Below are 13206 nucleotides of genomic sequence, written 5' to 3' on the forward strand. Positions count from 1 at the left end.
TGACACTGCAGAAATACAAAAGATCATGAGAGATTACTACAAGCAACGCTATGCCAATAAAATGGACAACCTGGAAGAAACGGACAAATTCTTAGAAATGCACAACCTGCATAACTGAATCAGGAAGAAACAGAAAATAAGAACAGACCAATCACAAGCACTGAAATTGAAACTGTGATTAAAATTCTTCCAACAAACAAAAGCCCAGGACCAGATTGCTTCACAGGCGAATTCTATCAAACATTTAGAGAAGAGCTAACACCTATCCTTCTCAAACTCTTCCAAAATATAGCAGAGGGAGGAACACTCCCCAACTCATTCTACAAGGCCACCATCACCCTGAAACCAAAACTAGGCAAAGATGTCACAAAAAAAGAAAACTACAGGCCAATATCACTGATGAACATAGATGCAAAAATCCTCAACAAAATACTAGCAAACAGAATCCAACAGCACATTAAGAGGATCATACACCATGATCAAGTGGGGTTTATTCCAGGAATGCAAGGATTATTCAATATATGCAAATCTATCAATGTGATAAACCATATTAACAAACTGAAGGAGAAAAACCATATGGTCATCTCAACAGATGCAGAGAAAGCTTTCGACAAAATTCAACACCCATTTATGATAAAAACCCTCCAGAGAGTAGGCATAGAGGGAAGTAACCTCAACATAATAAAGGCCATATAAGACAAACCCAGAGCCAACATCGTCCTCAATGGTGAAAAACTGAATGCATTTCCACTAAGATCAGGAACAAGACAAGGTTGCCCACTCTCACCACTCTTATTCAACATACTTTTGGAAGTTTTAGCAACAGCAATCAGAGAAGAAAAGGAAATAAAGGAATCCAAATCAGAAAAGAAGAAGTAAAGCTGTCACTGTTTGCAGATGCCATGATCCTATACATAGAGAATCCTAAAGATGCTACCAGAAAACTACTAGAGGTAATCAATGAATTTGGTAAAGTAGCAGGATACAAAATTAATGCACAGAAATCTCTGGCATTCCTATACACTAATGATGAAAAATCTGAAAGTGAAATCAAGAAAACACTCCCATTTACCATTGCAACAAAAAGAATAAAATATCTAGGAATAAACCTATGTAAGGAGACAAAAGACCTGTATGCAGAAAAGTATACAACACTGATGACAGAAATCAAAGATGATACAAATAGATGGAGAGATATAACATGTTCTTGGATTGGAAGAATCAACATTGTGAAAATGACTCTACTACTCAAAGCAATCTACAGATTCAATGCAATCCCTATCAAACTACCACTGGCATTTTTCACAGAACTAGAATAAAAAATTTCACAATTTGTATGGAAACAAAAAAGACCCCGAATAGCCAAAGCAATCTTGAGAATGAAAAACAGAGCTGGAGGAATCAGGCTCCTTGACTTCAGACTAGACTACCAAGCTACAGTAATCAAGACAGTATGGTATTGGCACAGAAACTGAAAGATAGATCAATGGAACAGGACAGAAAGCCCAGAGATAAACCCACGCACTTATGGTCACCTTATCTTTGATAAATGAGGCAGGAATGTACAGTGGAGAAAGGCCAGCCTCTTCAATAAGTGGTGCTGGAAAAACTGGACAGGTACATGTAAAAGTATGAGATTAGATCACTCCCTAACACTATACACAAAAATAAGGTCAAAATGGATTAAAGACCTAGATGTAAGGCCAGAAACTGTCAAACTCTTAGAGGAAAACATAGGCAGAACACTCTATGACATAAATCACAGCAAGATCCTTTTTAACCCACCCCTTACAGAAATGGAAATTAAAACAAAAATAAACAAATGGGACCTAATAAAACTTCAAAGCTTTTGCCCAGCAAAGGGAACCATAAACAAGACCGAAAGACAACCCTCAGAATGGGAGAAAATATTTGCAAATGAAGCAACTGACAAAGGATTAATCTCCAAAATTTACAAGCAGCTCATGCAACTCAATAACAAAAAAAACCAAACAACCCAATCCAAACAACCCAATCCAAAAATGGGTAGAAGATCTAAATAGACATTTTTCCAAAGAAGATATACAGACTGCCAGGAAACACATGAAAGAATGCTCAACAGCATTAATCATTAGAGAAATGCAAATCAAAACTACAATGAGATACCATCTCACACCAGTCAGAATGGCCATGATTAAAAAATCTAGAAACAATAAATGCTGGAGAGGGTGTGGGGGAAAGGGAACACTCTTGCACTGCTGGTGGGAATGTAAACTGATACAGCCACTATGGAGAGCAGTATGGATGTTCCTTAAAAAACTACAAATAGAACTACCATATGACCCAGCAATCCCACTACTGGTCATATACCCTGAGAAAACCATAATTCTAAAAGAGTCATGTACCAAAATGTTCATTGCAGCTCTATTTACAATAGCCAGGAGATGGAAACAACCTAAGTGTCCATCATCTGATGAATGGATAAAGAAGATGTGGCACATATATACAATGGAATATTACTCAGCCATAAAAAGAAACGAAATTGAGCTATTTGTAATGAGGTGGATGGACCTTGAGTCTGTCATACAGAGTGAAGTAAGTCAGAAAGAGAAAGACAAATACCGTATGCTAACACATATATATGGAATTTAAGAAAAAAATGTCATGAAGAACCTAGGGGTAAGGTGGGAATAAAGACACAGACCTACTAGAGAATGGACTTGAGGATATGGGGAGGGGGAAGGGTAAGCTGTGACAAAGTGAGATAGTGGCATGGACATATATACACTGCCAAACGTATAATAGCTAGCTAGTGGGAAGCAGTCACATAGCACAGGGAGATCAGCTTGGTGCTTTGTGACCACCTAGATGGGTGGGATAGGGAGGGTGGGAGGGAAGGAGACGCATGAGGGAAAAGATATGGGAACATATGTATATGTATAACTGATTCACTTTGTTATAAAGCAGAAACTAACACACCATTGTAAAGCAATTATACTCCAATCAAGATGTAAAAAAAAAAAATACCATGATACAGACTGCGTGTTTTCAACCCAGTATCATTCTCCCTTTCTTGCTTACTAATAAAAACATAATTTTGTGGAACAGCAATGTACCTAACTAAAAACTACACTTCTTGGCCTTTCTAGCAGATAATCTTGGCCATGTGACACAATTTCAGCCAAAGAGATTTTTTTTAAAAGTAGAACTTAAAGCAGCCATCTTGCGACCCTGAGGGGATAAGCACTCACTAAGGATGCCTGAGAGGTTCCTATTACTCATAGGCAAAGACTATTGTTAACTATATGCTCAATGCCTGTGAGGATTCATAAACAAGTACTCTCGCATATGGCTGGTGGTAGCGTAAACTAGTAAAACCTTTCTGGAAAACAATTTGGCAATACATACCAAGAACTTTTAAAATATTCACATTTACAAACTGTAGTGGCAAGAGTGTAGGGAAATAAGCACTCTCATGCATTGTTTGTGGGAGTGTAAACAATCTCCAACATGTAATTGTTAAGTGAGAAAAGTAAAGCACATGACATATGTAATGTATGTCTCCAATTGAGTTAAGAAGGGGAAAGAAAATATATACATGCATTTACTTGTATATGAATAAACTACGTCTAAAAGGATACACATAAAATTGGTAATAGTGGTTGACTCCAGGTGGGGAATTGGAAGGCTGTGGAACAGGGGTGGGAGGGAGACTTTTCACTGGATATCCTTATATACCTTGGCCCTTTGAGAGTTTCATGGGAATCTATCCTAAGCATATAAATAGAGATACAAACACTTACATACAAAAATGTTCACTCCAAATGTTACCACTAATTGTAAACACTTGGCAATTGGCTAAATGCCCTACATTAAAGAGGTTAGGTAAATTAGGTATATCCATGGGATAGAATATTTTGTAGCCATTAAAATGTTATTTATAAATAACGGCACAGGGATATGCTTATGATATAATATTAATTTAAAAGGCCAGATATATTTACTGGTTTTGAACTTTTACAGTCAACCTCTAGTCAACATAGAGTATTAATTACAAGTCAATGGTAACAACCTTGACAATATAAACAAAAAAGTACAGCTTATAGAAGGCTGGAGGAAGAAAGAAAGAATAGCAGCACTAATGTCCGTATCTTAGAAAGTGGGTAATCAAGAGAGACTGACAAAAGCCGATGGGAGGACAAACAGTGGTTAAGTTAATAAATCAAGGGGGAAAGGGCGGGGGGTGGGATGAACTGGGAGATTGGGATTGATATATATACACTATTGATTCTATGTATAAAATAGATAACTAATGAGAACCTAGTGTATAGCACAGGGAACTCTACTCAATGCTCTGTGGTGACCTAAATGGGAAGGAAATCCAAAATGAGGGGATATATGTATATATGTATAGCTGATTCACTTTGCTGTACAGTATAAACACAATATTGTAAAGCAACTATACTCCAATTTAAAAAAATCAAAAAAAGGTTAATAAATCAAGAAATGGTGGTATAAACCCTATTATCTTGAATTTTGGAGGCAACTACAAGAAAAATGAAAATGACAAGGTTGCCTCTCAGGCAAGGGATTGGAAGTAGCAAAAGCAGAGGCAGAAGACCATTGCATTTTATCCTAAACCTCTCTGTACTATTTGGTTTGCTACCAGATATACACATTATTTTGATTAAAAGGCAAAAAAAACTTTTAAGTAGGATATATGACTGTGATTTCAACCATAAAAAGAAAAATGCATAGGAAAAAAGACTAGAAGGAAATATATCAAACCGTTAACAATGGGGCTTCCCTGGTGGCGCAGTGGTTGAGAGTCTGCCTGCCGATGCAGGGGACACAGGTTTGTGCCCCAGTCTGGGAAGATCCCACATGCCGCGGAGTGGCTGGTCCCGTGAGCCATGGCCACTGAGCCTGCGTGTCCGGAGCCTGTGCTCCGCAATGGGAGAGGCCACAACAGTGAGAGGCCCGCGTACCGCAAAAAAAAAAAAAAAAAAAACCTTAACAGTGGTTGCTTCCGGGTGGCAGAATCATGGGTGATTTCTTCTTTATACTTTCCTCTATTTTCCAAATTTCCTATTATGCTAAAAAGCCAGAAAGTATAGGAGATAATAAAATCAGAAAATAGGCCTGAAGAAAGAAAAAAGAAACATTTGCTGATTGACTCACTAAGAGAACACTTTTCAGGACTGCCCTGCCACCCCATTCCTCCAATCCCAAGCAAATACCAGAAAGGTCAAATAAGGCTGGGTGGGGACAGCACGCCCTTTATTTCCTGGGGAACCACAGGGGTACTGCGATGCCAGCACCCTCTGTGGCAGACTGTTGCAGTAATGGCTCTCAATTTGCTCACATGTCCTTGTGTGCATAGGAAAACTTTGCAGTTCCCACTCCCAAGAGATAGAATCTATTTCTCCACTTTTGGAATCAAGGCTTGGCCATGTAACTTGCTTTGGCAATGGGACAATGGAAAACATGACACAACAGAGGCTTGAAAAGTGCTTGCATATTGGGCTTGTCCTCTCTTGCTGCTGGACACCCTTCTGCTACCTTGTGAAAAAGCTTAGGCTGGCCTTCAGGTGGGTGAAAGACCACATGGAGAGAGGCCCCAGACACCCCAAATTAGGTCCTGGACACCTGAAGGAGATATTTTTAGACCATCCAGCCCCAGGCAATCTGGTCCAGACTAGAACAATAGTTCTGCCAACCTACAGAATCATGAGAAATGATCAACCATTGTTCTAAGACACTAAGTTTTAGATAGTTTGATTCAGCAAAAGCCAACTGACATACCCTCCAATGAAAAAACCACCCAGCCAGGGAGATGAATAAAATTCTTTTATTACCCTCTAAATTCCATATTCATCTCAAAACTCATTCATTCTTCCCTCCTCAGAGATGGCCTCTCAGCCAGTACAGGTAATAATCTAAGGAGTCTTGGGCCTTGTAGAGCTCAACAGTTAGCAGAATTTCCCTCCTTTGACAATATTATTATCAAAGGGCTGGGATGATGGTAGCAGAATGTTCTCAGGAGCCTTAGACTGCTTGCTGAAATCTGCTCAAGGTCTTCCTCTTTTCATCTCAAGCCATGTAATATCAAAAGCAACATGCTCCATTACCTCTGATTTTGCTGACCTGAGTGCACGAACTCTGTGTCTTATTGATTATTTTTGCTCCAGCACCTAACATGGTACCTGGCATACAGCAGGCACTCAACAAATGTTTGCTGAATAAACAAATGAGTGTCTTCCTATATTAAATGTCCCACCTAGCCAGTGGGACATATTTTCCCCCCAACCACCCCCACAGAGTTTAAGGACAGAATACTGGATCACCTTTAGGACTCCATGGAGCATCATCTGAATTCTTCTTTTTCTTGGGTCGAGATTTCAAAGCAGGGTCATCATCGTCAGACTCCAGGGAAGGGTAAACTGCAGTGAGAGGGAAAAGCAGGGTAAAATGAGATCTCATCCAGAAGGGTGATGACAGAATGATACCTACCTGAGCTCCTCCCACCCCCCTACAAGTGGACCCTTTACTTAATCCATACTCAACTGTAGGAATTCTTGAATATGCCACATACTTTTCATGTCTTTCTACTTTTGTACCCTTGCTGCAAATGTCCTTTTCCCAGCATCACCTAACTCTGATTTCACTCACCCAACATCCATTTAGTGAGTAACTTCATGAGTTAATGACTGTACAAAATTCAGCTTTAGATTCACATCCTAAAGAAGCCTTCCCTCTTCTCTTAATCTCATTCAGATGCGTCCTCAACTCTCCACAGTATTCTGTGCATACCTCTATTGGAGTTGTTATATAGTATTTAAGAGATGATTAGTAAATGTCATCCCCAATTTACTGTGAGGGCAAGGATATGTATTATTTGATTTTAAACTAAGGGAGCTGAAAAAGCCTGCTTAATTAAGGCATTTAAGGAAAATTCTGTCAGGAAATCTCAGCTGACTGCTGAGGCAATGGAACAGATGCTTCAGTGACCACACACAACAAGGAACACAGTATTTGCAAAAACTCATTTGGAAAGTCATTAAATAAATAGATAACTGTAGCTCACCATAAGCAACAACAGCAATCTCTAGGGAAGAAGGAAGATATGACTTCCAGAGTTATCACATTATAATATTCAAAAGGTCTAGGTTTCAAACAAAAATTATAAGGCATGCAAAGAAACAGGAAATTATGTCCCATTTACAGGAAAAATATTGATAAAAATTGTCCATGAGGAAGCTCAGACATTGGACTTACTATACAAAGACTCTAAATCAACTGTCTTAAATATGATCAAAAATAACCATGTCTCCGGAAGCAACCTAAATGTCCATCAGCAGAGGAACAGATGAAGAAGATGTGGTACGTATATACAATGGAATATTACTCAGCCATAAAAAGGAACGAAATTGGGTAATTTGTGGAGACATGGATAGACCTAGAGAGTGTCATACAGAGTGAAGTAAGTCAGAAAGAGAAAAACAAATATGGTATATTAACACATATGTGGAATCTAGAAAAATGGTATCGATAATCCTATTTGCGAAGCAGAAATAGAGACACAGACGTAGAGAACAAATGTATGGATACCAATGGGGAAAGAGAAAGGGTGGGAGGAATTGGGAGATTGGGATTGACACATATACATTATTGATACTATGTATAAAATAGATCACTAATGAAAACATACTGTATAGCACAGGGAACTCTACTTAATGCACTGTAGTGACCTGAATGGGAAGGAAGTCCAAAAGGGAGGGGATATATGTATATATGTATGGCTGATTCATTTTGCTGTACAGTAGAAACTAACACAACATTGTAAAGCAACTATACTCCAATAAAAATTAATTTTAAAAAACTGTCCTTTGAAAAGATCAATTAAATTGATAAGATGCCAGCAAGAATGACAAAGAAAAAGACACAAATTACTAACATCAAGAATAAAAATAAAAAGAATAAAAAATAAAATAACATCAGATAAAAAATGTCACTAAAGACTTCACAGATATTAGAAGGATAATAAGGGAATACTACAAACAACTCTATGCTCATAAATTCTACAACTTAGCTAGAACGGACCAATTCCTTGAATACCATGAACTATCAAAACTCACCCAAGATGAAATAGGAAACCTGAATAATCCTATATCTACTAAAGAAAATAAATCCATAGTTAAAGCCTAAAAAAGAAATCCCTAGGCCCAGGTAGTTTCACACAAAAATTCTACTAAACATTTAAAAAACCCCACTAATTATACATAATCGCTTCTAGAAAACAGAAGAGAAGGGAACATTTCCCAACTCATTCTTTGAGGCCAGCACTGACTGCCCTGATACCAAAACTAAAGACAGTACAAGAAAAGAAAATTATAGACCAATATCCCTCATGAACACAGACACAAAAATCCTCAGTGAAATACTAGTAAACCAAATCCAGTAATATATAAAAAGAATAATACACCATGAGCAATTAAGGTCTATCCTGTGATTTCAATTCTGGTTTGATATTTGAAAATCAGTCAATGTAACCTACCATATTAACAGACTAAAGGGAAAAAACCACATGATTATATCCACTGGTGGAATAAAAACATTGGGAAAATTCAATATTCATTCATTTAAAAAAAAAAACTCTCAGCAAAATAGGAATAGAAGTGAACTTCCTTAACTTGATAACCTATACAGATAATATCACAATAATGAAAAGACTAAATGCCTTCCCCCTTAGATTGGAAACAAGGCAAGGGTGTTAGTTCACTCTCACCACATCGTGCTTGAAATCCTAGCCAGAACAAAAAGGCAAGAAGGAAAAAAGACATACAGATTGGAAAGAAAGGAATAAAACTGTACCTACTTGCACATGACATGATCATGATCATCTAGACAAAAAAATACCAAGAACATACAAAACATTCCTAGAATTAATAAGTGAGTTACCAAGGTTGCAAGATACAAGGTCAACACACAAAAATCAATCATATTTATATATACTAGCAATAAACAGTTGGAAACCAAAGGTTAAGAAAGGTACCATTTACAGTATCTCCAAAAAATACGCAACTCAGGGATAAATCCAACAAAAAACATGTGTAGAACCTGTATGCTGAAAACTATGAGACACTGATGAAAGAAACTTTTTTAAAGAGTAAATATGGAGGAACATACCATGTACACAGATTAGAAGATTCAATATACCTAAGGTGACAATTCTCTTGCAGTCCTTGTGTAAAACAGTTTGTTGGTCCCTCAAAGAGTTAAACACAGAATTATCATATGACCCAGCAATTCTACTCTTAGGTATATGCCCAAGAGAAATGAAAACATGTGTCCACACAGAAACATGCACAAAAATGTCTACAGCAGCATTATTCATAACAGCCAAAAGGTGGAAATAACCCAAATGTCTATCAGCAGATGAATGGATAAATTGTGGTATAACCATACAATGGAATACTAAGTCAACCATAAAAAGCAACAAAATACTGATACAGCCTATAACTTGGATGAACCTTAAAAACATGGTAAGTGAAAGAAGCCAGACACAAAAGGTAACAAACTATATGATTACTTTATATGACATATCCCAAACAGGCAAATCCATATGGACAAAAAGCAAATTAGTGGTTACCAGGGTATGAGGGGAGGGGGGAGCATGGGGAACAATTACTTAATGGATCCCGGGTATTTTTCTGGGCCCATGAAAATATCTTGGAAACAGAGGTGGTGGTTGCACCACATTGTGAATGCGCTAAAATGCCACTGAACTGTACACTTTAAAATGTTTAATTATATGTAATGTGACTTGTACCTCGATAAAAAATGAAGATCACAATTCTCTCTGAATTGATCTATGTATTTAACACAATTCCAACCAAAATCCTAGCAGAAATTGTTGTGGATTCAGACAAACTGACTCTAAAATTTATATGGAAAGGCAAAATTGAAGAAATCATATTACTTGATTTTAAGAATTAATAAAGCTTCAGTAATCAAGATAGTAAGGTATTGACAAAGAGATTGACACGCAGATCAATGGAAAAGAACAATTCAGAAACAGAGCCACACAAATATGGTCATTTGATTTTTGACAAAGGTACAAATGCGAGTCAATAGAAAAATAAAATAAAAAATAGTCTTTTCAAGAAATGGTGTTGGAACAATTGGACATCCATATGCAAAAAAAAAGGTGAACCTCAATCTAAACATCATACCTTATGTAAAAATTTAGTCAAAATGGAACATGGATAGAAATGTAAAACCTAAAACCATAAAGTTTTTAGGTGAAAAAAAAGGAGAAAATTGTGCCCTGAGTTTACAGAAAGAGTTGTTAAATAAGACACTAAAAGCATAAGCCATGAAAGATAAAACTGATAAACTGGACTTTCTAGAAAGTGAAAGTGTTTACTTTAAGAAAGAAAGTCTTAAGAGAATGAAATACAAGCCACAGACTGGGAGAAAATATTTGCAAATCATTTATCTGACAAGAGACTTGAATCCAGACTATATAAAGAACTTTCAAAGCTCAACAGTTAAGAAACAACCTGATGTTTTAAAAGGCAGCAGTTGTTCAAAGTGTCTGTTTAGACATTTCAAAAAAGAGTATATGACTGGCAAATAAATACATGAAAAGATGTTCAACATCATTAGCCATCAGATGAGCCACTAAATGAGATATTGCTACACACCTATTAGGATGACTGAAATAAGTATACTGACAATACCAAGTGCTGATGAATATGCAGAGCAATTAGAACTCTCACACATTGCTGGTGGGAATGTAAAATGGCACAATCACTGGAAAACAGTTTGGCAGTTTCCAATAAAGTTAAAGCATCCACTGCTCGTGTTGTTCAGGAATCCCATTCCTAGGTATTTATCCTGGGGAAATAAAAACTCATGTTCACACAAAAGCCTGCATACAAATATTCACAGCAGCTCAATTCATAATCGCCCAAAGCTGTAAACAATCCAATGTCCTTCAGTGGGTAAATGGATGAAGAAACTGTGGTAGTGGGACTTCCCTGGCGGTCCAGTGGTTAGGACTCTGTGCTTCCACTGCAGGGGGCATGAGTTCAATCCCTGGTCAGGGAACTAAGATCCCACACGCCACATGGCAAGCCAAAAAAGCCCAAAACAACAAAACAAAACTGTGGTAGATCCATACAATGGAAAACTATTCTTCAACAAAAAAGAACAAGCTATTGATATGCAATAACATGGATAGAATCTTAAAGGCATTATGCTAAGTAAAAGATACCAGTCTCAACATATTACATACTGTATAATTCCATTTATATGACATTCTGGCAAAGGCAAAATCACAGTGATGGGGAATGGTGGTTGCCAGGAGTTAGGGGTAGAGGGAGGGCATGACTACTAAGGGATAACATAAGGGACTCTGGAGGGGTTCTGTGTTCTACTCATTGTGGTGGTGGTGATGGTGGTTACAAGAATCTAAGCATGTGTATACCAACAAAGCCAATTTTACTTAATGTTAATTTAAAAAATAAACCCTTTATCGGGCTTCCCTGGTGGCACAGTGGTTGAGAATCTGCCTGCCGATGCAGGGGACACGGGTTCGTGCCCCGGTCCGGGAAGATCCCACATGCCGTGGAGCGGCTAGGCCTGTGAGCCATGGCTGCTGAGCCTGCGCGTCCAGAGCCTGTGCTCCGCAATGGGAGAGGCCACAACAGTGTGAGGCCCGCATACCACACACACACACACACACACACACACACACACACACAAAACCCTTTATCAAAAGGGAAAACAGACTGAAAATAAATGAACAGAGCTTTCAACTCAAGATGTTGTACAAAGAACATTAAGAAAAAGGAATAAAATAAAACCAGAAATTAACAGTAAACAAACACCAAACACTGGAGATAATTAGTAAATCATCAAATAAACTAGACAAACTATGTTAAACACCACAACCAAATACAGCTAATTTCAAGAAGGAAATATCAATTCAAAACCAGTAATTCTACTAATGTAAATCACCATTAGCAAATTAACAGAAAACTATGTGTTTATATTAAAAGATGCCCAAAAATCATTTGATAAAACCCAATTCCACTCTGGATTTTAAAACAAACAAAAACTTCTCAAACTCCCCTGAACTTCATGACAGTAGTCTAACAGAGACCTACAGAGCCCTACATACTGAGTGGACAAACACTAGCAGCATTACCTTTAAAGTCAGAAACAACACAAGGATGCCCCCATCACCATTACTACTCAACACTGTAATAAAACTAGGAAAATCTAGAGGTATGAATACCAGAAAGAAAGGGGGTGTTATGGGCTAATTGTGCCCCCGCCCCAAAATATATTGAATTCCTAATCCCCGGTACTTCAGAATACGACTGTATTTGGAGATAAGGCTTTGAAAGAAAGTTAAAATGAGACCACTAGGATAGGCCCTAAGCCAATCTGACTGGTGCCTTTTTAAGAAGAGATTAGGATATAGAGAGTGACACCAGGGGCCCATGTGCACAGGGGATGGCCATGTGAAAAAGTAGCAAGAGGGAGGTCATCTGCAAGCCAAGGAGAGGCCTCAGGAGAAAGCAACCCTGCTAATACTTTGATCTTGGACTTCTAGCCTCTAGAACTGTGAAAAAATTAATTTCTGTTGTTTAAGCCAACCAGTCTGTGGTATTTTGTTATGGCAGCCCTAGCAAACTAAGATAGGGGACACAGATCACCTACCTCAAGAGCCCAAGACAATTAGCTGAAAAACTAACAGAACTAATAAGAGCATATAAGGCAATCCAACACAGGATCAATATAGAAAAATCAACTATTTTCCTGCATACTAGCAACAGCCAATTGGAAAATATAATAGATAAAAAGATGCCATTTTCAATAGGAATGAAACTATAAAATAAAATACCTAGTAATAAACTGAAGAAGAGATATACAAGAAAGCCTGAATAAATAGCAGACCATGTTTGAAGACAGAAGGACAAGATGGCCTGTTTTGTGGCTGCTCAAAGGTAAATGGCAGAATGATAGCAATGTCATCCAGAAGTTGCACTGGTTCAAAAGCAATTTTCCCGGGCTTCCCTGGTGGCGCAGTGGTTGAGAGTCCGCCTGCCGATGCAGGGGACACGGGTTCGTGCCCTGGTCCAGGAGGATCCCGCATGCCGCGGAGCGGCTGGGCCCGTGGGCCATGGCCGCTGAGCCAGCATGTCCGGAGCC

At 38.1% G+C, this 13206-nt stretch overlaps 1 protein-coding gene across 6 annotated transcripts in view; it reads right to left on the reverse strand.

Annotated features, from left to right (window-relative positions):
- Window positions 1-13206, reverse strand: part of PHF8 (PHD finger protein 8) — a 108172-nt gene that overhangs the window by 34351 nt on the left and 60615 nt on the right. For all 6 annotated transcript variants that reach the window (XM_027096817.1, XM_027096818.1, XM_027096816.1 and 3 more), the window contains one exon: window positions 6327-6422. In XM_027096817.1, coding sequence (XP_026952618.1) covers window positions 6327-6422 — 96 coding nt within the window. The remainder of the gene's footprint in view (window positions 1-6326; window positions 6423-13206) is intronic.

Source organism: Aethalodelphis obliquidens, unplaced genomic scaffold, assembly GCF_003676395.1.
Source record: "Aethalodelphis obliquidens isolate GAN/ISIS:26980383/991018 unplaced genomic scaffold, ASM367639v1 scaffold108, whole genome shotgun sequence".
Lineage (NCBI taxonomy): Eukaryota > Metazoa > Chordata > Mammalia > Artiodactyla > Delphinidae > Aethalodelphis > Aethalodelphis obliquidens.